Source organism: Notechis scutatus, chromosome 4 (assembly GCF_049901735.1).
Source record: "Notechis scutatus isolate UNSWTSFEM ecotype Mainland chromosome 4, rNotScu1.2, whole genome shotgun sequence".
Classification (NCBI taxonomy): domain Eukaryota; kingdom Metazoa; phylum Chordata; class Lepidosauria; order Squamata; family Elapidae; genus Notechis; species Notechis scutatus.
The window spans coordinates 31967288-31993078 of record NC_142012.1 but is presented as its reverse complement, the minus strand read 5'-3'; the positions used below and the strand labels follow the sequence as shown (position 1 = coordinate 31993078).

The following is a 25791-nucleotide window of genomic DNA, read 5'->3' as shown; positions in this document are numbered from 1 at the left end:
AAGGAATAAAGGAATAAAAGGAATAAAGGAATAAAAGGAATTTTATTCCTTGCTAAGGAATAAAATGACAAAAATATAGTTTTACGACAATTCATGGATAGCTGGACAGTGCTGAGCTTCAGGGTTTGTTATTATGATTTGGATAGTGCATTTCCTGATATGTCACCAGAAATTGTGGTTTGCATTTTCAAACTACCTCTAAAAATGCCAGCCAGAGTTACTGGCAAAATTCCGGGAAATCTCTTTTCTAGACAGAGTCATTACACCCTGAAGCTTAACACTGGCTCATCAGATACTGCCTTTGAAAGCCTATACCAATAATTCATGGATAGCATATGACACCAAGCAAGGAAATTGCCCTTTATTAAACTTGCCCTTTTAGTAAAACACTTATGTGTTTGAAAATAATACGTAATCCTGTTTCTTAAGTAGTAATTTTGCATGATCAAAGTTGAAAGACGTGTTTAAAATATGGGCTGAATGAGTTTTCCTTTGTTGGTTTCTTTTTCCTGCTCATTTTGTATGTTTGTATGTTAGTTTTGTTGTTGTTTTTCTGGATTTTATAATTTTAAAAAATAGGTTAATTATCTTTTAGGTTGAAGAAGTGTTTATTGCTTCAAGCAATTAGCTATGGTCTTGGATTATGACAAAGAAACAAAACTTTTCTTTTACATTTACTTAACACAAACCTCAAAAAAACTCATTAGCAAAAACAAATTATAGATCAGTTCATATCTCAGAATTATTATTCTGTGGGGGGCGGGGTTGTGTGTGCACAAATGTGTGTGTTAAGCATTGTCTTGACTAATCATGTATTAAAGTTATACATTTCTAAGCAGGATTTATTTACAATACAGTTAGTACTGTATATTTTGCCATCTGAAATATTTTCATCCTCACTACCATTAACCCATAGTCTCAATTTTTCAAAAACATTATTGGACTATTAAAAACATCATTTATTTCTCGTCATGATGTTGCCAAAAGCAAAACATTTTATCTTGTCATAAGCAAGGTTGACACTAGCATTACCTTCCAAAGAAGCTACAGTCACACAATTCATATTCCAAAACAAACAAATTAAAAAATAGCAATCATAAAAATGAACCAACTTTCTCAAGGCCAATTGTTATAATTTATACTGCAAAGTAAATGTTGTACATAAAACACTGAACACCCCAACACTTTCTATTTTGTAAGTAAACATATATATTAAAACTATTCAATACAAGTGAAGAAAGTTAGAACAAAAGTTTTTTGTCTTTATTGTATCCATGGGCTGCCATCCCATGACCTTGTTCCAAGTGATCCATGCCTTTTTGGGCATGGAAGACTTGTAGATTCATATACAAGGCTGCACAAAGTAATTTTCAGAGCATCTATTAAACAAAGGTGCTAAAATTCATTTCAAATTTCATGCCTCCTTGGTCTAGATCCTATTGAATTGCCTGGGACATTCTTGTCCTATTATCTGGGGGAATGGTTTGAACTTTTTGGTCCTGGGAAGTGGACATTATTGTGAGCTTGACCACTTGCTCTTTAGACCCATGCACCTGCTAGTTGGTTAAGGCTTGGGCTAAAGCTGCCTAAGGGGTGACCTATGGGTAAGTTCTAGCAATGTTAAATCCTTGATAAAGGGGGTTATCCCATTATATCTTTGGAAGGTATTGGTTCACCCATTCCTCAGGAAGCCATCACTGGATCCCACCATACTCCATCCTTGCAGCGGAAAGCACACGTCTGCAATTCCGTTTGCACAAGCAGTGGGCAGGCACACCTGACACTTGCACAAATGGAATGTGTGCACTTCCCGCTGCTCATGCAAGTGGTGATGCATGCACACTCACCTGACACTTTCACAGTCCAAAGGGCTCAAGGCCCAGTATGGGCTGTGGCCCAGAGATTGGGGATCCCTGATCTATACCCCTTTCTATCAAGATTCAAGTCTGGACTTGGTACAGAGAAGCATTAGCCACACTTTTGGATGCTCACTGGCAGAAGTAGGATAGGGGAAGTGTATTCATCCTGGCTTGCCATGACATCTTGACAGCTTTCAATACCACCAGCCATACCTTTCTGGATCAGCTTCAGATGCTGCAAAATGCAGCAGCACTGGAAGTTATATGAACTTCTACAATGACACACACTCCACTTCTGCTCCTGAGCTGCATTGGTTATCAGTTTGTTTCCATGTAAAATTTAAAAGGCTGGTTTTGGTTTTTAAAACCTCAGGGTTATTAAACTCAAGGGCCATTGGCTGGATCCAGCCCATGGGATGCTTAGATCTGGCCCATGGATGACCGGCCCATGGTGCCTCTCCCAGTGAAAAAGGCAGCTTGGGAGAGCCCTGTGCAACCTCCCTGGACTCCATTTTTGCTGGTAGAGGGCTCCAGGAGGCCGTCGTGGCCCAAAACAGAGCCTTAATGAGTGACATCCCGCTGACCATGCCCACTCTAGCCATGCCTCCCTCCCTGCTGACGTCAAACACAACCATGATGTGGCCCTCAATGAAATTGAGTTTGACACCCCTGCCTTACATGATATGAATTTTTTGAGGGATTACCTCTCCCCAAATAAATCTACCCATCCTATCAGGTCTAGCAGGAGAAACATGCTGCAGGCACCATCTGCTAAGGTATTTCATCTGGTGGGACCCAGGGGACAAGCCTAATTTCCCAATTTGTAATCTTTTGTAATCTTGTTTTTACTGATGTTACATAACTGATTGAACTGATTTTTATATTGTTTTAATTGATTTATTGTATGTCACCAAGTCACCTTATGTGAGATGTGCAGCCATATAGATTTGATAACTAATTGATTATTAGATTATCAATTAGGTATGTCCGGATTGCTCTTTAAGGCATCATGAGAGCTAGTGATTTAATTAGATGCATTAGAATATGGCATTCAAAGTTTTTGAAAGAGTTGGAATTTGCTATGTGTTAAGTTATATAAATTAATATATTGTCAATATTATTAAAAGATGTTAAGACTTCCAGGCATTAATTAATATAAATAGGAAGCAGACAGTATATTAATTAAATATGACAGTCATATTATTTAAACCTGTTTTTTTAAATGAAAAAGATTATGGGAGCTAGTCTGATATTTTGCTTTTCCAAAATGACTAATGACATAAAAACCCTGGCAACAAATCTGCAGCATCCCAGCTTTCAAGAACAGAATGAATAAATGAAGTGAGAAGTAGACTGCAGTAAGTCTAATAGACAAACTGACTAATCTAAGACCCCTCAAGGTTATAACAAAGCAATTCATTCTTTGGATTTCTACAGGCACTAGACATGATTTATCAACCCAAGAGCAGGCTTACAAATACTATACATCTCAATAATACATTACTTTCACAGTATAACTTTTTAAACAATGATAAATTGATAGAACGGCCTCAAAGTTATTTAACAACAGAAACAGATCATTTGTAAACTTCTGAAAGCTCCATTTCATATGTAAATAAAGAATTCTGCTCTATATTTCTTTAACAGAACTCCTAGCATAGCAATATCTATGTTTCTGTTCATTCTGACTTTTAAAGAATGTTGCCCTCAAGCATTATTGTTTCCTTTCTTTACATGTTTTTCATTCCGAGCTAAAAACTTTAGAAGCAGTTCCTGATACCGAATATCTAGATCAATTTGTTGGGATGTTATATTTATAGCCTAACATCACATTTTAATTGACCCAGATATTTTAAAAAATGCTTTAAAATATATAGAAGATGGATGTTTTACTGGGTTGGGATTTAATGTCCTAATTATAAAGCTTGATAGTTTATATACAGGTAATGCATCTACAACTGAGTCTAAAATTTCCATTGCTAGACAGATGAGATCACATGAGCTCAGGACATTGCAACTGTCATAAATGCATCATCTCATGACCATGGGGATGCTGCAATGGTCATAAGTTCGAAAAGCTGTCATAAGTCACTTTTTCAATGCTGTTGTAACTTCGAATGGTCAATAAGTCAAGAATGTACTTCATTCTTATTGGATTAAGGTTGTTGTTGTTATGTCTTTGACTGAACTCTTAGTAAGTGCCTAGAAAAGCCCATGCAGTTTTCAGAAGTGGTTTGCCAGTTTTTTCTTCTAAGTGTTAAGAGAAAATTACTGATCCAAAGTCACCCAGCTCTCTTCCTGGACCAGAACCCATACTCTCAAAGTCTCTGGCTGACACCTTTAACTGCTACATCAAACTGGTTATCAATTATTGTTGTACAATTTATTTAATTAAATTATTCTTATACCATCTTATTCTTTTCCATCATCTTGTTTTTATTAAATGGCTGCTTAATTATCCTTTACCACTTGAGTAACAAAATGAAATAGTGTTTGCTCCAAACCAAAGGAGGAAAAAAAGAGATGGGAGGCTTCAAAAGATGTTACGTACATAAATCTTTAAAGGGTTCAGCTTAGCTGAATGACTTAACTCTAATTCAATATATGTCTTCTGTTACAGAGATTTATTTCTTCAGGTGCAAATATTAGTCTTGGCCACATAATTATTTCCCAGCATGCAGTCATTGCAATATTAAACGTAATTACTATTGTTTGGGCATGACCCAGTGACAGAAATATGAATCGCCATTCTTCTGCATCATGAAGTGCACCTGGAAACATAATTGTGACTAATTTTGAAGCAAACATTTATTCTGGCAAAACATAGACAGACAAAATCTTTATGCACTTCTATGTTCCAGGCAGCATTTTTCATATATAGTTTGTTACAAAATATTACCAATTTTACATCTAGAACAATTACAGAACTGATGTTATTTATGGCTATAGTATTGATTCTAAGTGGAAAATCCTCTGTGAAAGAAATTCTGCAGCAATTTTGAACTTGAACATCTGCTCTGACAGAAGATTTAAATAAAAGGTCCACAGTAAAGCAAGCTAGACTACAATAATACAATAATCTAATCCCCTCAGACCAAAATATTCATTGGCTGCTTAGTTGGTTAGTGTATATATCTTTTCACAGTGAGGTTATACAGTTATTCAACATGATAAGCATGATCCCCAAAATTGTAAAGTCTACAAAAAGTTATTATTTTATCCTAGGGTACTTTTAGATTAACGCTTTTTTCCAAACACTTCAACCTTTCTTGACTCTGAAACAATGTCTACTTCTTGGATGCCAAAGCAGCTAACAGTTGAGTGTTTTACTGATCAGATGCCCTTCCTGACACCATACATTCACAGCAGATATTTGTTCTTTGTGCCTAGGAGAAAAATATCTCCTGCTACCTAAGATTGAACTCTCAACCTTCTGGGTGGAGGGTGAGATCTTCACCAATTGGCCCTCTATTAATACAGATGTTAATAATTGTAAAATATGCTAATGTTGTCAAGTTTCTTATTTTCTACATTTCATCTTTGTTTTAATTTGTTTCCAAACTATTTGCCAACTTGGGCTAAAAGGTCCATGCAAAAATGTGAATACATTTTTTTCACCTTTCTTCCAAGAAATGTGTAGCATGCACTTTTTATTTGATATGTAGATATAATTCATATAATTATACAATTGTGAAATTGTTGGGCAATGTAAGCATCATCCAGTCTAATTCTCTGCATTGTGTAAGAAAATCAGTTTAATCACTCACAATTATTATTTGGTTTCAAAGCCTCTAGAGATGGAACAACCATAAATTCTGTATCTATTCTACTGTTGTAAGATCTTACTGTCAAAGGATTTTTCTTTTTATTTAAATAAAATAAAATTATCTGCAAGTTATATCTATTAATTTTGATCTAACTTTCTGTGGCAAGAAAAAGCAGTTCCTAACCATTTTCCCTTTCTCTGTTCTTTTCTCTGAATCCTGTTCAGATTTTTGCAAGTACTTATTTTTCCAAACAAAAGGATTACAGCTAAAGATGGAGCTTCCCCAATTTCTATATAGAAGTTTACATCTGTATTGAGTCACCATGCACCTTTGACAGAATAAATAAAATCTGGAATTGATAGTGGATAATATGCAAATAGCCTGCTGTTTAGGCCTGAATAACCAAAGTTTGAAACATTCTTTGGAACCAATTCAAATGAACTTGAAAATTACATATCTGTGCAAAACAGATGGCAACAACATTCCCCAAGAAAATAAGCAAAATGCAATCTGCTATCATTTCTGTGTCTAATAAGACAAATTTGCCCATGTACAGACTTCCTCCATTTCAGTGTGCTAGTTTATATGGATCACACTTAAACATACTGGCCATATTTTCCATCTTTCTCCTTGATACAGGCTTTTTTCAATATCTTGCAAAATGAAGAGTTTTAGAACTTTCTATCATTTAGTTTTGAAAGCTATGCTGTGTATTATTTTGTAGTCTTTTGTAAATCTTAAGTTTTCCTGGCAAAAGTATCCTCTGCTCAGAAGTGGCATTCAGCAGGTTCTGACCAGTTCTGGAGAACCGCTAGCAGAAATTTTGAGTAGTTCGGACAACCAGCAAATACCACTTCTGACTGGAGATTTTACAGTATCCTTCCCCTGCCCCTCCCACCAAGCCATACCCACAGAACTGGTAGTAAAAAAAAATTGAATCCCACCACGGCCCCTGCTGCTCTTGGATCTTCATGCAACTATATAATACTTTAGCCTACATCACAAGACTTCAACTTTCTGGGATCAGGCACACAGTTAATATTTCTGACGGATGAGCCAATAATTAAAATTGGTATGTGGGTGGGATTATTATTATTTTCTATTTCTTTTCCAATTTTGAGGTAATGGAAAAGAATTTTGCTAGTTTTGAACCAAGCAAAATACACTTAGGGATCTTAAATATTCAAGTTGCCCTACTTCAAAGTTGTATGAAATCATTTTGCTAATTTTCAACCATAATACCAGTGAGTTTTGGATAGAACTTTAGAGTTCTATAGAGTTGCAAAAAGGAGGAAAGCCAGTCTATAGCTCTGGGATTGCAAGTTGCCAAATTTGAACTTATATCTGTTCCAGAAAACATAACAACATTACTACATTAGACTGGTAATAAGGTTCTATCACAATTCCAAAATCCTTAAATAGTTCCCCAATTAGATTTAAGCATCAGACAACCATGGTGGATGGAAGCATATAAATATTCACTATAACCCCAACTCTACCCCAAATTAAGAAATTATAGAATCATAAAAAGGGAGTCCTTATTGAAAAAATCTTATGTATCCAATGGATAATTTACAAACAATGCTAAAAGTCTGGCAAAACATTTTCATAGGACTCAGATTGTTAATATACTAAGTCTGCACATAAATGGTTTAATTGTATGAATGTTATCCACAGGGTCTTTCCTTATTTAAATTGGGTCTTAGTAGGATAAAATCACAAAACAACTTGGCTGACTTATATCCAAGATATAACATCTGTTACAAAATCTTCATTTAGAATGTTAACTCTCCCTTGGGGCCTAGCCACTGAAATGATTTCATATTACTGAAAGGAAGATTACAGATCTACTTGCTTATTACTCAGGACAAGTCAAATCAAAAATAGCAAAGTTTGAAGCAACAACATGTTTAGACTCTGCAAAACAAAACAATCTGACCATCATAAAAGATATTCTTAAACAAAACATAGGATTTGTATATTAACCTTTTCCCACTTTTTAACCAGCAATATAAATTTAAAAGTTTAACAATTTTGCAAAAAATTAAGAAGGGGTGGATACATGCCTTTCAGGATTTTCCACTTCTTCAGTTACAAAATTGAGGTAAAACCTATAAAAACAAAGTTGCTGTTAACGCCATCATTTTTATAACTATTTCTATACATTACTTGAATAGCTTGTCTTAATATGTGTTTGGAATAAATGTGGTGTAGGAGGAGAAGCCTAACCAGATTTATGGTATAGGACCAACTACAAAATTGGAAATAAGTAAACACTCCTTACTATCACTGATGATGTTACCTAGTTAGGGTAATGAAATGTCTGCAAGAGAACAAGCAAGCTCAGAGTGCACCAAGGACCCCTCTAATCTGCTATGTCACAAGAGTTCTATTGCATGCCACTTTGAAGTTTGTATAGATTATATTTCAAAGTAAGCTATATACGATTTCTTGCCTAAATCAAAAGAACTTAATTTATAAACAAAGAAAGGCATTTACTAGTGGCAGGATTCTCATAGCATTCTATAAACTCAAACTAAAGAAGCCACCTTATGGTCTAGTATAATTGAGACTCTAACATAGGAAAACTAATTCAAATGAAATCAGTATAATCTTATCTATTGTACTGAAACCCTGATACCACTTTTTTTTCTTGGTTCCTCCTATGGAATCAAAGAAATTAAACATTGTCATATATAATGACCATTTTCTTGGAACTTTTCTAGGGCACCCTGAAATTTCAGATAACTCTGGAATCTGTCTCTGAAACTTCCTGTTTCGGAGTTCACATATAAAAAGTTTCACTAGAACAGGATCTCTTTCCACCCCATGTTTAGCTTCAAAGAGGCACTAAAGGAAAACTGCAGGCAATGTCTCTATGGGTTAGAATTTATTTCGCAAGAAGGTTCTTAATCAAAAGCCATTCAGTAAATCAGCAGTATAACTTACCAACCAGAGTAAGCATACATTCCAGAATAAAAAGCTAGAGGCAATCCTTTGACACTGGCTCCATTCCCCAAAAATGCATCTTTAAAGTGTTCAGTTTCCCCTGAAGGAAGAAAAAAAAAACATACCAAGGTTGATTTCAATTTTATTAAGGTTAAAATATTACCAATATCAACAACCCAGAGATAAATCCATGTACAGTATTTTTTTCCAGTTAGGTTTTATCGACCAATCCTTTAGATAAATCCAAAATAGTTTTTTGTTCCTGCATGCCAGGTGTAACATAACTGACAACATCTTCCAGTATGAATGCATTCAGAACACAACCTGCATTTTTAGATTAATTTAAATTTCAGGGGGCGGAAACCTGAAACAATAGCTTACATTTTTAAATATTTTTTTATTTCCCCATGCTATTTTTGTAACATTTTGGAGAACTTATTGCAAAGTGTGGTCCAAGAATTGCAGCCCAATGTTTGTATCAACATCTTGAAAGGTTCTTTAACGATGCAGCAGTGCTGCTGAGAATAAACATTAACTTTTTTACTTCTGATAAACTTACCAGTTAGGAAGTTACTCTTAATTGTATCCCTTTAAGGCAGGGGTGTCCAACCTTGGCAACTTTAAGACTTGTGGACTTCAACTCCCAGAGTTCCTCAGCCAGCTTTGCTTTGCTGGCTGAGGAACTCTGGGAGTTGAAGTCCACAAGTCTTAAAGTTGCCAAGATTGGACACCCCTGCTTTAAGGTTTCCCAATTTTACAGTGAAGCCATACTTGAAAATACCATTTTTTAAAACTCAAGAACACAGACAGTGCATGAACCCATCACTGCCTGTTTAGATGTGTAGATGTGTATGCACATATAGACATAATGTACACATCATGCTATAATATTTTGGCACGTATTTCTTTGCTTTTCTGTGGTTTTTTTTAATGTGGAGCAAGTAAATGAGAAAATATGGTTTGAACTGTTAGTCATCACATGATTTCAGATCCTGCTTCATTAATCACCATAGTTTGGACAAATTACAAATCTTATCTAACAGAAATTGTGACTTAATCCATATTGTGCTTTATTCCCCTTCACACATACAGAAAGAGAAAAGGGAAGTCAGGAACCAAAATCTTGGTTACTACCTGATCATATAGCTGAATTAAATCATGACAAAAAAAGTTTTCATAATGAAGATACAGTGTTGGAATAATGGTAATAAAATATTATTTTGTACTAAATCCACACCATTAGAGTTTTTACATTATGACTTGCATCTGCTACAAGCATTACTGTCGCCAACAGCAGTCTAAAGGAATAGAACTCATTTATCTACTTAAAGAACTTTAAACATTCTACTTAAGAAACATTTTAAGAATGAATACCAATTAGTGGGAGTGGTGCTTTATACAAGAATGTTTCCAATAAAGAGAAAGGCTATAAAGTTGTACTATAAATACACTACACTGTTCTATATAAAACACATACTATAGAAGCTTGAATCTTCCACCATTACAAAAACCTCTGTTGCTAGTTGCTTGTTTTTGATTTTGCTGCAAGAAACAATCTTTTGGTCCAACATTTAAAAATGATAGATGGAGACTCAATATGATCTCATAGCCAGATGCTGCAATGTAAGTTTTACTTCCAGTTATTTACCTGACAGTATGGAACTTAAATTGAACAAGCAGAGACTAATTAAAAGATTTTTGCTAGCATAAGCACTCTTTGGTAGGGGCAAGAATGGGAAGGAGGGAGATGAAAGCACATAAAATAGCATTTACTTTTCAGTTCATACCTCTAATTAGCTGCATAACTCCAGGGACTATAATTATCAAAATTGCTACAAGTTTGCAAAAGGTTAGGAAAATCTGAAGGCGGGCACTCCAACTGACACTCATACTATTCAGGACCATTACAACTGCTGGAGAAAAAAAGAAAGAAAAGTTAAAAGGAAGTATATCTCATCCATCCAAAAGCATCATAAAAACTCTGTTAGGCAGAACTTCTCCCACCGTGTATCCTGGGCATTAGCAAAACAACTCACATTAAACCTTTAATGAGCAGCCTTCTCATAGCTTATTAAAAAAAATCTTTACAAAGTATCATCAACTAAAAATCTCCTAAATCTTCCAAAGTACCAATCATAGCCTTCTGTTAGCCTTCCAGTGAACATAATTAAGCTTGGTCCTCATTGTAGACCTAATTTTGAAAATAGATGCAGTGGTGGCATTCTACCGGCAGCAATGAACAGGGGAGACCAAACCAGTTTTCTCCGATGCTCTGTGTTAGACCCACCCGCCCACCCGGGCTCCCATCCTAACCTTTATGTCCTGCTTTTGAAGTGCAGCTGCTTTGCGCGGCACAGCAGTTGCCATGTGGCAGTTGCTGAAGCATCAGGGAGAGTGCAGGATTGCAGGAGGTGACTCAAAATGCCTCTGCGCCTGCACAAAGTGTGTATGCGCACACAAATGCACCCACCAAGCCATGGCCATTGAACAGGTGGTAAAAATATTTAAAACACACCATTGAATAGATGGATTGCTGTAACTCAAATTTTAAACCAGACTTAATTTTACTTATAAAGAAAAATATTTGTAGCTCAAATGAAGAAGAATCCTTGGTGCTCTCAGAGCTTTCTTATTTTCTCACAGACATTTCATTACCCAAACTAGGTAATGACTAGCACTGAAGATGTTACTTATTTGGGGTATTGAAACGTTTGCAAGAAAACAAGCAAGCTCAGAGAACACCAAGGACACCCCTTAATTTTACTTTCCTATTCAGATTCAGTTCCTATCTGGTTTAATTAAATTTTGGTGTGTGTGTGTGTGTGTGTGTGTGTGTGTGTATGTATGTATGTATGTATGTATGTATATGTATATGTATATAATATACATATGTATATGTATATAAATGTTCAGGTTTACTATATACAATAGTTCTTCAGTTGTGGACTTTACAAAATTATAAATTCATGCTACATCTCTGCACACTCCTAAACAATTGTCTGCAGTATTTTTATGAAGAAGTGAAAAATGGATAATGTAAAAACTCTAACTCTTTCAAGGAAAACCAGTTACTTGAATTATACTATTATAATAGTACAGTAGCATGCCTGACCTTTCTGTAAGCAATCACATGAAAAAGGGCTATCAGTGCTACAAAGTTTTATACCAATTTCATCAATTTCTCAAAAAACAAACAACAAAAATATTGAGTATACCAAGAATTCCTTATTAAGATTCCTCATAGACCGGTACTCAGTAAAAACAAATTAAACCAGTAATAAATGTAAATAGACAACATCCTAGTCCTTGGACATATAATCAAATATTGTTTATTCAAATATGCACTCATTTCATGCAGTAACTTTTTGTCTGCGTATGTGTTCACTTTTTAATTTCCATATCATGTTATGGAGTTCAAGGAGTGCTTAAAATACAATGAAAAGAATACAACTTTATTGACTATATTTATACAATGTTATTTTCTTAAATAACTTCAAGGTGTTACGATCTTATCAAATTTGCTGAAATCAATGAGGAAAAAGTGGCTCAAAATAATTTCTAAATCACCAAATGAAAAAATGATTGCAGTTTGTCTTTTATTATCATTGCAAAGATTTCAATATACACCAACAGAGGCTTAACAAGTAGTAAGTAAGGCTCACATTTGCCACTTGATTACTTTGTCTCCGTATCGGTTATTGGTGACAAGCAAAATGCTTTTCTGAGCTATGGATTCTTTCTGTCCTCTCCTCTATTCTTCTGTCTCAAACCACTTATTTCATTTTATTAAATAATCTAGTATCATTTATGAGTCTTGAAGAAGTGGAAAAACTCTCTGCATTGTTAGACCTGTCATTTCTGAATTGGGCCAGTGCTCCTTATGTTTGATTAAGGTCTCTCACAGGGTGAAAGAAAATAGATCCAAGCAATAAATTGACTCAAGCTTGAGTCCAGAATATTTCCCTTTTCAGTTCTTATTCCTGAAAGGTTGATTCTAATCAGTGGTGCAGAGAAAGGAGAACTCTACTATATCTGGACACCTCTCATCTGTCGAGTCCCTCTATGATCGTTTCTCCATCTATTCCTGTTTCATATTGCCATGAAGTTGCTGAAGGAGGTCATTGCTGGCAGGAGTTATTTCTTATCATTAGTAGGCTGATGATACCCAATTATGCATCTTGTCTTTTGGCCAAATAGGTAATGATGAAGAATAAACTTTCAAATGAATCCCTCCAAGGAAGAATGGCTTTAGATTTGTGGTTGGAATGATTCCAGGGAATTTCTATCTTTCACTCTGTGAACATGGCACTTCCCTACTCTAGAGTGGTTAACTATTTGGAAATTTCCATGATTCACAAGGCACTGCCTGAAGAAGAGAAGGTGTTAAGCAGTTGCAGAAAATGTGTGTACCTTTTAATGCATTGATATTAATTTTAATATACAATATGGATAATATATACATTCCTGTACAAAAAGTGGAATACACATCTAATAAATAAACTAAGTTCAGGTATATCATTTTTAGCAGCTTATACATTTTTGTTTGCACAAAATACAAATGGACAAATATTAGCATTCATAGTTTTCTGCAGTTTTTATCCTTCAGTTTCTATATTCAAGGTCCTGTAGGAACCAGAAAAGGCATGGAACTTTTCTTAATCCTACTAGTGTTCACTGGCCAGCATATAAAGAGAATTAAGTACTAAATTAAATAAATAAAACACATTTATTGTTTTCTTGCTGCATCGAATTCCTAATTCTCTTATTAGCTAGGCCCTCAAAGAATAAAAAATCAGGCAGAGACCAAAGGACACACATATGGATCCTATATAAATTATATCCCAAATAAACTGATCTGAGAGACACAACATATCTTGCATATTTTCCTTAAATTGTTATAATCAGAAATATTAGATGGTATACCTGGCGATTTTGTTGTTGTTATTGTCATTCAATATGTTGCAAAATTTATAAAATACATACAGGTTAATATTTTATAGCATCTCCCTTTGCATTTTTGCCGTGCAGCAGTTCTAAAGTGCATCATTAATCTCAGCTATGCTCACAAACCACACTGATATATGCCTACGGTTATTAAAGCTTCATGACTGCATCTCTTTCTGCAAGTGAAAATGCCACCTTTCCCCTAGTAAAATGGTCATTTGCAGGATCCTTATAAAAGAGAGTGCTAAATGCCTAATTAATTAATAGAGACAGTAAAGCTTTCCACAAAACAACCTAAATGTTTCACAATATTAAAGGCTCTAACTGCATTTCTCCTGTCCATGGAGATCATTTAATGGCAATCAAACCTCTGTTTCTTCTTATCTTAATCAGAGCAAGTCTCCAAATAACTCACATGGCAATCTTCTTAGAACAAAGAAGTAGAATTTGTAATGGAGTAGAGACCAGTAGCTTTTATGTCCATATCCCAAATGAATTAAGATGAAAGTTTACTAAGGTAGGACAGAACAAGACAAGACAACCTTTATCATTATTTTTTACTGTGAGCACACTGGCCCACATTAAAAATGAAATTGTTGTCTACTCTCATAGTATATTTCTACCCATACACATAGGTAATACACATATACACATGTGCGCGTGCGCACACACACACACACACACAGAGTTTGGTGGTTTGAATCCCTAGCACCACGTAATGGAGTGAGCTTCTGTTACTTGTCCCAGCTTCTGCCAACCTAGCAGTTTGAAAGCAAGTAGAACAATAGGGACCACTTTGGTGGGAAGGTTACAGCATTCTGTGCACCTTTGGCATTTAGTCATGCTGGCCATATGACCACGGACACGTGTTTGGACAGCGCTAGTTCTTCGGCTTTGAACTAGAGATGAGCACCGCCCCCTAGAGCCGGAAACGACTAGCATGTATGTGCAAGGGGAATCTTTACCATGTGTATGTGTGTGTTGTATGTGAGTCAGTGTGTGATGTATGATGTATGTATGTATGTATGTATGTATGTATGTATGTGTATATATATGTATGTATGTATGTATGTGTATATATATATGTATGTATGTATGTATGTGTGTGTGTATGTGTATATATATGTATGTATATATGTATGTATGTGTGTATGTGTATATATATGTATGTATGTATGTATGTATGTATGTATGTGTATATATATATGGCATTCGGCTTTGTTCGAGTATTTTCCCACGTCATTGTAGTTGTTCTTTTAAAGTTGTAGCAACGTTTCAGCAGAATCTCATCTGCCATCATCAGGCTTCTGTATAGTGTTCGTCTGTGAGTCAGACTTTTACAGTGGTTTCAGATTTAAATTTGGGGTAGCCTATTGCTGTGCCAGAATGGTTTTCTCTTCATCCTGATTGGTTGGGAGTCTTGGTCTGTGTTTATTGGTCTCAGAGTTTGCTGTGTTCTGCTTGATTGGTGTCTCTAATATCTTCTGTCTGTTTTTTGGCTCTTTTTGTATCTTGATTGGCTGGCAGCATTGTGTTACTTTATCATTTGGAAGCCTGCACTCACAAACAAAAAAATATCCACACCACAAGCCAGGCAAACACCTGGGCACAAACAGATCCCCCCTGATACCTCCAGCTCAAACACACCCGAACCAGGCACCCAGATGAAACCCAGCTTCCTAACTAATGATAGCCATCCATTTACCCGAAGCCAAGCTGCACTAAAGGCCTCCAATAAAGTAACACAATGCTGCCAGCCAATCAAGATACAAAAAGAGCCAAAAAACAGACAGAAGATATTAGAGACACCAATCAAGCAGAACACAGCAAACTCCGAGACCAATAAACACAGACCAAGACTCCCAACCAATCAGGATGAAGAAAAAACCATTCTGGCACAGCAATAGGCTGCCCCAAATTTAAATCTGAAACCACTGTAAAAGTCTGACTCACAGACGAACACTATACAGAAGCCTGATGATGGCAGATGAGATTCTGCTGAAACGTTGCTACAACTTTAAAAGAACTACAATGACGTGGGAAAATACCCGAACAAAGCCGAATGCCATACATGTAAGTACCTCGAAAACTTAAGAATATATATATATATATATATATATATATATATATATATATATATATATATATATATATATATATATATATATATATATATATATATCTATATATTCTGAGGTTTGGGTATTTGTATGTGGATCTTTGGTTATTCGGGTTTTCTCCCATGTAAAATTGGAAGTATCTTGGCAACGTTTCGATGAAATCTCATTCGTCATCTTCAGGCTTGTGTCTTCGGCTTTGTGCTTCTCAGAGTAATGTGAGCTTGCAGCTGCTTCTTCCTTTTAACTGCTAGTGGGGGTGTGACTTGATTGGGTGGGGGCTGGCTGTGTTCTGATTGGGTGGGGGTGTGTTCTGTTCAGGTGGGGGCTCGGTTGTGCTCAGGTTAGTCTTAGTTGTTGGGGGATTTGAGCTGGTGAGCTGTGATCCTGTTGTTTGGCTTCACGTTCGTGGTTGTGCCACATCTTCATGGTGGGCGTCCGTTCGCTTCATGTATGCGTCGGAAGTGGGTAGTGATGCAGCTGCGGTATGGCTTCTGGTCTGTGATCGTGTCTCATCATCTGTGTGGATGTGAGTCTGCTTTCTACGTGGAGGTGTGGTGGTAGCATCTTGTGTGGCCCTCATGGGTGTGGGTCTGGTGTCATTCTTCATGTTAGGTACTCATTTGTTAGTGAGGGCAGGTTTCCAAATGGCTGGTAGTATCATCTTGTTTATTCATGCTGTGTGGGCATTTTTCTATCTCTATGGCTTCTCTGATTATTCTGTTGTTGAAGTGTTCGGTTTTGGCGATAGTTCTGGTATTTTTAAAGTCAATCTCATGTCCTGTGGCTTTGAGGTGTTATACCAGGGAAGAGGTCGGTTCTTCTTTTTGAGTTCTTGTGTTCTTCAATGCGTGCACTTATTCTTCTGTTGGTTTGTCCGATGTATGTGGTGGGACAGGCAGTGCATGGGATTTCGTATACTCCTTGGTTTTCTAACTCGATTCTGTCTTTAGGGTTTCTTAGGATGGTGGATATTTTTCTGTTTGTGCAGAATGCTGTCTTAATGTTGTGTTTTTGGAGGATCTTGCTGATTTTGTCTGTAGTGCCTTTTATATATGGAAGAAGGGCTTTGCCATTCTCTTGTTCTCTGTCTTGGATTTTGGTTGGGGTTTCTTTTTGGATTAGGTGGGTAATCTTCCAGACTCACACCCACACAGATGATGAGACATGACCATGGACCAGAAGTCATACTGCAGCTGCATCACTACCTGCTTCAAACCCGTCCGACCCATAAATGAAGCGAACGGACACCCACCATGAAGATGTGGCACAACCACGAACGCAAAGCCAAACAACAGAATCACAGCTCACCAGCTCAAATCCCCCGACAACTAAGACTAACCTGAGCACAATCAAGCCCCCACTTGACCAGAACACATCCCCATCCAATCAGAACACAGCCAAGCCACCACCCAATCAAGTCACAACCCCACTAGCAGTTAAAAGGAAGAAGCAACTGCAAGCTCACATTACTCCGAGAAGCACAAAGCCGAAGACACAAGCCTGAAGATGACGAATGAGATTTCATCGAAACGTCGCCAGGATACTTCCAATTTTATGCGGGAGAAAACCCGAATAACCAAAGATCCATATATATATATATATATATATATATATATATATATATATATATATATATATATATATATATATATATATATATATGTGTTCGGCTTGTTGGTATTTTCCCACGTATTGTAGTTCTTTTAAAGTTGTATGTTTCAGCAGAATCTCATCTGCCATCATCAGGCTTCTGTATTGTGTCGAAAACTTAAGAAACAAATATATATATATGTATTAGTATGTATGTCACTGTTCATTTTAACGCTCCTTCATAATTTATAGGAAAATGTGAAGGCAATGTGATAAAGGAAAGATTATCAAATACAGAATAGATACACTATGGCTACAATGTATGTAGGCTGTATTCTGCTCCTCAAGAACTTTTATAGAACTCAAAGCTATCTTCTCAACTGCCATTTTTGGGGGATAGAAGCTAAGATTAAATTAAATTTAGTAGTTTCAAAACAAAATAGAATGAGTGACTGGAATTAGAACACTGGCCTTAAGGAAAAAGCAGATCAGTTAATGAGACCTAATGAGTGTTTCATTTGTGTTTTCTTTTTCAGGGTTACATTTCGGTAAAACAGGGGATAACATCCTAGCCAGAAATGTTTTTGTTTTCCCAGTTTGGTTTAGTCTATAATATGCTTCCTCTGTCTGATATCTATACCTGCCCTGTTCAGCTTTTTAAAACTATTGTGTCGTTTATCTTTCTGTGCTTCTTTTCATAACAGTATCATCAGCATTCAAAAGACTTGCTAAAAAGACTTCAACTGAAACAGCAATTTACCTGCATTCTAATTTGATCCCACAGTATCTTATATAATCCCCTGGTAACAATTTCTAGCAACTTCTATCTGATATTGCTTATGTTATAATTTCAGAAGAACTTTACCCTCCTGACATATATTTTTATGTTTATTCTGTAATGATTGTTATCATTGTTACCTACATTCCAGTTTATCTTAAATATTTTTCTATTAAATAAATCAGAATGAAAACTCTGTCTAAATAATGAAGATTTTGTTATAGAATCAAATATTTATAATAAAACGTTCTTCTATTACCATAGCATCAAACCTGTTGGAGGAACGTCTTCATTGTTTTGCTATCTTTATATAATTTAATTTCATTAACTTTAGTTTTTAACAGAATTAAATGAAAATAAATATATAAATAAAATATAGTTACTATTTTTTTGAACAAGTTTTTGTTTAATGGAAAAAAGACAGTATATATATTTTTCAAATGAATGTTCACTATTTTGGGGAAGCTATAATTCAAGGATAATAAAATGCAAGCTAAAGTAATTTCCATGGCTGATTAGAACAATCTTGCAAAGACGTCATAATTTTGATCCATTAATTTTTATAATACCTAGCCACAAATATTTTTGCATTTTAATAGCAAAATATCTATTGCCAACATCTATGGTCTCATCATTGGCACAGGACCTGGACACATTAATATTTCTGTTTTCTGTAATTTCAGTTATGGACAACTATCCAGTTCAATGGTTGCATGATGTTTACATGTAATTACTGTTTTCTTGTGGAAGACAGAGTAAAATATTCAATCATTAACATTTAATGACCTGCCAAAATGATGCACCTTATCTGTTTCCTAAGTGGAAATACAACTTCTGAAGGAATACATTCCATAGCCTGGAGCAAAGCAAGAAAAGTCTGTCTCCCAAATGCCCAATATATGAGCCTCTGAAAACAGAGATACCATAGTATTCAAAATGGCAGAGATGGTCTATCTGATAACCAAGGCCTAAATAATTGCAAGATTAAAAATTAAATTCCAATGCTTAACACCTAAAACATAACTTACATATTTTCAACTTTGCAACTTTCAATATTTTAAAATGTTGAGAATTTTATTACAGGTTCCAGCTGTTTCCTTGTAATTTCAGTTTGTTATATTTTGCATTTTTTAATTTGTAATGTGTTATCTGATTAGATATCTCACTGAAATGTTTAATTGAATGGGTACTGGTGTTTTACTTCTGAAAAACTGAACTTCAAAAGGAAAATTACTTTCCCATTTCTACTTAACTCAGAGTATACTTGGCTGTAGTTTATAACAGCCTTTTCCTTCTTTGAACATACACCCACACAGAATTACTCCAGTGGTAGGATTCAAATTTTTTTACTCCTGGTTGTGCAGGTGTGGCTTGGTGGGCATGGCAGGGGAAGGATACTGTAAAATCTCCAGTCAGAGGTGGTATTTGCTGGTTCTCTGAACTACTCAAAATTTCCGCTACTGGTTTTCCAGAATTGGTCAGAACCTGCTGAATGCCACCTCTGCTTAGTACTGACTGAATATCACCTTTACTCATATATTGCTTAATTTTAAAAATGTTCCAAATAATTTCCAATGACTTTTTCTGATACTATCATTATTTTTATAATTTTATTAAAAACTATATGTAGATATAAAACTAATGCAAACTATAATGAGGAAAGGTAAAAAGAAAAGGTAAATGTGAAAAGAAAAGAAAACTTTCATCTTTGTCCTAGAAAATATAAAATATACATTTTATAAAATATAAATTTTAACAATGTATCACCATATCTTTAAATACAACAATCTCTTCATTGCATATCTCATTTCATTCTTTACAAGCAAATTTTTAAAACCTCATTTTCCATCCTAATCAGCAAAAGTCCCTTAATGGTTACTAGAAATACTGTAAACTTGGTCTAATAAACCCACTTGAATTCCTTCCATATGTGTGTGTGTGTGTGTGTGTGTGTGTGTGTGTGTGTGTGTGTGTGTGTGTCATTTTCTAGTTTTAAAACAACACTGCCCCCAATACATCAACATTCAATACAATCTATAAAAATCTAATAGAAGTTACCACACATTCTATTCTATTAGAGTTCACATTTTAATTTGCTTATAATAAAATATAGTCATAGTAATTTCCACAAAATGAAATACTAAGTTGACTAGCACTGAATAAAGTTTTGATTCCAAGGTCATCTGAATTGTATTGAATTGAATTGTATTTAATTAATTTCGATACCCTAAATCAAACCAATTTTTCAACCTTATTCAAATTGTCAAGTTGGATAGATTCTCTGAAATGCACTTGATTTCCATATCCCACCATTAAATAAAGGATTGGTATGTTACTTATCATCTGCCTAATCCCTGTTCTATCAAAATTCAGTACTTACTGATTCCTACAGCTGTAATGAGTTTAACAGCTAGGTCAGGGATTTCACACTGTATAAAAAACGGTTCCAATATGTATTGTCCAAATGCCAGAGAGATTACTGCTGTGGCAGCAGGGCTGGAAGAAAAAGAAATTATTTTTCTAAGGAATGCCAAAACTACAAATCTTGTACCTATATTAAATATAAATATGCATATCATATCAAACAATATGGATATCAAATCTCCAGAATGCATTTATATCCACACTTGAACCTAAATAATAACTTGATAGCTCAACCATTACCACAAGTAAAATGGCAGCTTTAAAAACAAAAAAATTAAACCTTGTACAGCATTCCTTTAAAAAAAAATTGTGAAATATCAAAATAGGAAGTCAAGTTAGAACAAAAGTTAACTCACACTGATCTGATCCGATCTGTCATTGAGAATTATTACTAGTAGTAGTAGTTAGTAGATAAAGTTAGTAGATGTTAGTAGTTAGTAAATAAAGTTAATGTTTTTGATTTGACAATCTCTGAATCTTAATTAGTGGATATTCTGTTTGGATGTTTAGAAAATTAAGCTGAAACATTCTATTAAATTTTAGCCTTACTGTATATGAATAGTACTAATTGCTTTACAACAGAAGTTAGAAATATATTTTATGTATATTGTTCTTTTGGCAGAGGAGAAAATTATCCTGTGATAGTTATTGGTTTGAACAAGCATTTTTCTTCAAACATACTATCTGTAATTATTTAAAAATGATTTTCCATTATTTGTTTTAAGTCCCAGATTTGGGTCAGTGCTAGTTCATTCAATACTCCAGGAAATTTCCAGGAGAATCAAGAAATCAAAACACTCATGGTGACTTAGCATTTTTAAATGACTGTGGTCAAGTTAAAAACCAAATTCTTTGTTGCTTTCTGAATTACACTGGGTATATGTAGCAATAAGATGAATAGAAAAGCGGTACTAGAGTGAGGCCTGAAAGAGGAAGTAAGAAAGCATTTTAGTTTCACAGAAATGAAATCCTTTCAGAACGTAAATCTGTCACATGTACAGATTTGTAAATGAATCATTGAACTTTGCTGAACTGATTGAACTGATTAGCAATTTAGTTCCATTTGTATACTGTATTTTTTTAAAAAAAAAAATAGAACATAGTAAACAATGAATATTTTACAATTAAAAAGTCTTTGCAGGTAATTTTTTCAATAAGTTAGGAAAGATCCAGACAAACAACTCTTCTTCAAATCATCTTCTGCTTATACCTCAAAAATATAACATACCTTGGAACATTTTTGCCCTGAAAAGATGCCCAATTGGGGTCGCTTTATGCCGGGTCGCCTCCGCCCGAATAGAATTGGGGCCTGGGTGCCCAACTGAGGCACTTTTAGCGTGGAACGTCCCATGAAGCGAAGAGCAGCCAGCCTCCCCAGCCCCGACGGCGCCCGGCCGCTGAGCCGCCGGGTCAGGAGGACCGCGGGCCCGCGGCCAGCCCGCGCCTCGAAAGGAAAGGCAAAACCAGGAGCCGCTGCGCCTGCGCCGCCGGCTCTTCCTTTTGCCTCCTCCGAGGCAACGCGACGGAGCCGGGCGGCCAGCGCTCAGGCCCGGCGGATCCAACCCGGCGGCTCAGCTGGGAGAGGGCGCCAGCCCGGATCGTCCCCTGAAAGCCCAAAAAGGAAAAGGGAGGGCGGAAGAGGCGAGATAAACAAACTATTTTGAGGGATGTTGGGGGGGGGGTCGCCTTTGAAGGTAATACCTTTTCCCATTCCATAAACAAAACCATCTGCAATGTCAGATGAAACTTTATTACTTCACAATGGTAGTAAATTAGTGTCTCCACTACACCTAAAGCACCAGGAATGACAGATTGAATGCCAATACACAAAAGAAACCCCTATAAGTAATTTCCAAAGAAACAGAAGTCATTTTAAATTATCTGCAACTCAAAATGATATTTTCAGTATAATTCTTTCCAATAATAAAACCAATACTGATGCTTGATTTGTCCAGCTACAAGATCCCATCAACTGGGGTATGATAGTTCTCAACTATCATAATTAGGGCTGGCATTTCTGTTGAGTGAGTCATGTCTGATTATTTGCCATGGTTATTAAGTGAACCATTCTCATTGCCATTCTCAGTGAATCACATGATCGGTAAGTGAATTCAGCTTCCCCATTTACTTTGCTTGTCAGAAGCTGACTAGGAAGGTTGCAAATGGTATTACCTCACACAAGAATGCTGAAATTTCCAGGCACCCAAATTTTGATCATGTGACATGGAGATGGTGTGACAATCATAAGTGTGAGAACCAGTCATAAGTCCCTTTTTTCAGTCCTATTGTAATTTTGAATGCTTGTCAAATGACTGGTTCTCGGTTGAGGACTAGCTGTATTCAATCTCCAGAAGTCTATAGTTTTCCAATTTATTTTTATCAGAAAAATCAAAATATTAACATAAACTATATAAATATAAAAATCTCTGTAGAGGCATATGCTAAATAAATAAATAATCACAAATTACCTATGTAGCTTAATTTGGACCATACCCAAATGGACAGTACTTGAAATTAATCAAATCTAAAATGTTTAAGACAATCTTTCATATTTCTAATATTAGAAATGTTATTTTGTGTTACTAAGTAAGTCTTCTGAGGGTAAAGGTAACTTTCTGGATTGCTACCATTGAATATTGGCTAAACTTGAATTTAAACCTTTTGGGCTCAGGGCCTTTTGTATTGCCAGCTTCATATCAGTTTTCTTGGAGTTTCCTTTTGAAAACTAAACTCCAAGTGTATGGAACTGGTATTGGAACTCTGTTAGCTTTTGGTTTAGAGAGGAGCACAGCCAATAATTAGATAACAAATTAAGAACATGAACTGATCATTCATTGGATATGTTGCTGGTTCCAAATCATTAGTTTCTGAATAGAACTGACTGTTCTTGGAAGCCAGCATGTTACTTATTTATAAGTATATAATATAATAATAATATAATAATAATATAATAATAATATAATATAATATAATATAATATAATATAATATAATATAATATAATATAATATAATAATAATATAATATAATATAATATATAATATAATATAATATAATATAATATAATATAATATAATATAATATAATATAATATAATATAATATAATATAATTAATATAATATAGCCCCCATAAATAAATATAATATATGGCTTATATTTTGAGCCAAACGTCTTTTCGGGGTGACTTAATTCCCCCTTGCATCTTCATCTAGAGCGCCCACGGCAGCCTCGCCACCAGCCCTCCTAACAGGTGATCATGGCGAAGTGCAAGAGCTCCCTACTCCCACCAAACACCATTGCTGCAGACCCAAGACCTTGGCACCCGCCGCTGTTGCTTTCCCTTCTGCCCATTCCGCGCCACGCTTGAGCTGCCGCCCGTGTTTGGAGTGCCACTGCCATTTGAGTGCTGCACCATTTGAGCATCGTGTCACGTTTGGAGCTGCCACTTCCACGTTTGGAGCTGCAGCCGTGTTTGGAGTGGCGGCGGCACTCGAAATGGTGGTGCTCCAAACAGTGGCAGTGCTCCAAATGCAGAAGGGGCAGATCCAAACGCGGCGGCAGCTCCGAATGTGGACATGGAAACTCCAAACAGCAGCAGTGCTCCAAACAGCGGTGGTGTTCCAAACATGGAAGCGGCAGCTCCAAATGCAGCAGCAGCTCCAAATGCAGCAGCGGCAGCTCCAAACGGCAGCGGTGCTCCAAACAGCAGCGGTGCTCCAAATGTGGAAGTGGCAGCTCGAAACACGGCGGCAGCATGGGCAGAAGAGAAATCAACAGCGGAGGGCGCTGAAGGTCTTGGGTCTGTAGCAAAGGTGCTTGGCAGGAGTAGGGAGCTCTCCATGCTCTGCCATGATCACCCATTAGGAGCAGCTGGTGGCGAGGAATTGCTGCCCGCAGGGCTCCTAACGGCAAGTCCCCCCCCCTTCCACCCATTTCGCATGTTTTAAAATAGGCCTAAATTTGGGGGGAGGGGCTTAATTTCATTTTATGCCTAGAAAACATGCTGGGTCTTCCTATTGGGGAGATCATATTGTTGGAGAAACATGGTGTGTGTGTGTGTGTGTGTGTGTGTGTGTGTGTGTGTGTATATATATATATATAATATTATATTATATATATATATATATATTGTATATACAGTGTGTGTGTGTGTGTGTGTGTGTGTATGTGTATATATATATATATATATATATATATATATATATATATATATATATATATATATATATATACACACACACACATACATACATATACATATACACATAGATATAGATATAGATATAGATATATAGATATTTAGATATTATAGTATATAAAATTATAATAATTATAGCAGTGCCAGAATATAGATGGACTTTTACTTCATCTCTGCTTCGTCTTCAATCGTTCTTTTTGGAATATAATGTACATGAAAGTCCATATTGCATTGCACTGTTTTGGAATGGCAGACTGAATCTTTACACTCATCCTATCATTGTACATTTTATAATTGCAAATCTTTTATTGCCCCACTCACAATGTCATCAATATATAATCCTTTTTTCTTTCTGCATGGTACAAGAAAAGCTACATCATTTATATCTATGTCTACATCTCACCAAATTTTGTATAATAGCTTATAAGACCACAGAGGACAAATATGTTGCTGTCTCTTGATACAAAGCAGCTTTTCTAATTTCTTTTGTATACTATGTTTGTGAATTTAGGTTGGGAGTTTATTATATATGTGAATATCTATCATATATGTGTGTGTACAATCTACGGTCGTGTAACCTAATCATAATAAACTACATTTTCTATAGCTTATATCTGTTTATAAAAGTACATCAGATACTCATATAAAATCTTGGAAAGCAAGCATGCAAAGGAAAACTTAAGAAAGAAAAACCAATAGATTGTGACAACTGTCATCATATTTATAATTGTTCTTTAATTTTCAAAGTACATAAGGAGTAAAATGACAACAAACCAAAAGTTTACTTACCGTATGATAAGTAGTTCCACCCAAACTCTTACAAAGGCAGGAAGTGGGCCAAAAGCTTCCAGGATATATGTGTAATGCCCACCAGATTTCTTAATACTTGTGCCTAATTCTGCATAGCAGAGAGCACCTATAAAAATAGAGTTAATTTTAAACTACTGTTTTGGCAAGATTTATCAAAAAAATTCATAATCAGAGGACAGATGTTCATTTGTTATCAATAAGCAGATTTGTATTTCACTGGTATCTGAAATACTCATGTTATCAAATGACAATTATTTACATTTCTTTTTCCTCCAGAAAACTATCAATCATTAACACAGGTCATTAACACAGTCAGTTCAGGTGAGCATATAGGTAATTTTTTAAAAAATTA

General features: G+C 35.7%; 1 protein-coding gene across 4 annotated transcripts in view; it reads right to left on the bottom strand.

Annotated features, from left to right (window-relative positions):
• The window catches only part of SLC7A11 (solute carrier family 7 member 11), a 121984-nt gene that overhangs the window by 52501 nt on the left and 43692 nt on the right, over window positions 1-25791 (bottom strand). For all 4 annotated transcript variants that reach the window (XM_087963129.1, XM_087963128.1, XM_087963127.1 and 1 more), the window contains 5 exons: window positions 25419-25545; window positions 20388-20503; window positions 10363-10488; window positions 8576-8675; window positions 7693-7737 (listed from right to left, as the gene is read on the bottom strand). In XM_087963129.1, the coding sequence (XP_087819255.1) occupies window positions 7693-7737; window positions 8576-8675; window positions 10363-10488; window positions 20388-20503; window positions 25419-25545 (514 nt within the window). The remainder of the gene's footprint in view (window positions 1-7692; window positions 7738-8575; window positions 8676-10362; window positions 10489-20387; window positions 20504-25418; window positions 25546-25791) is intronic.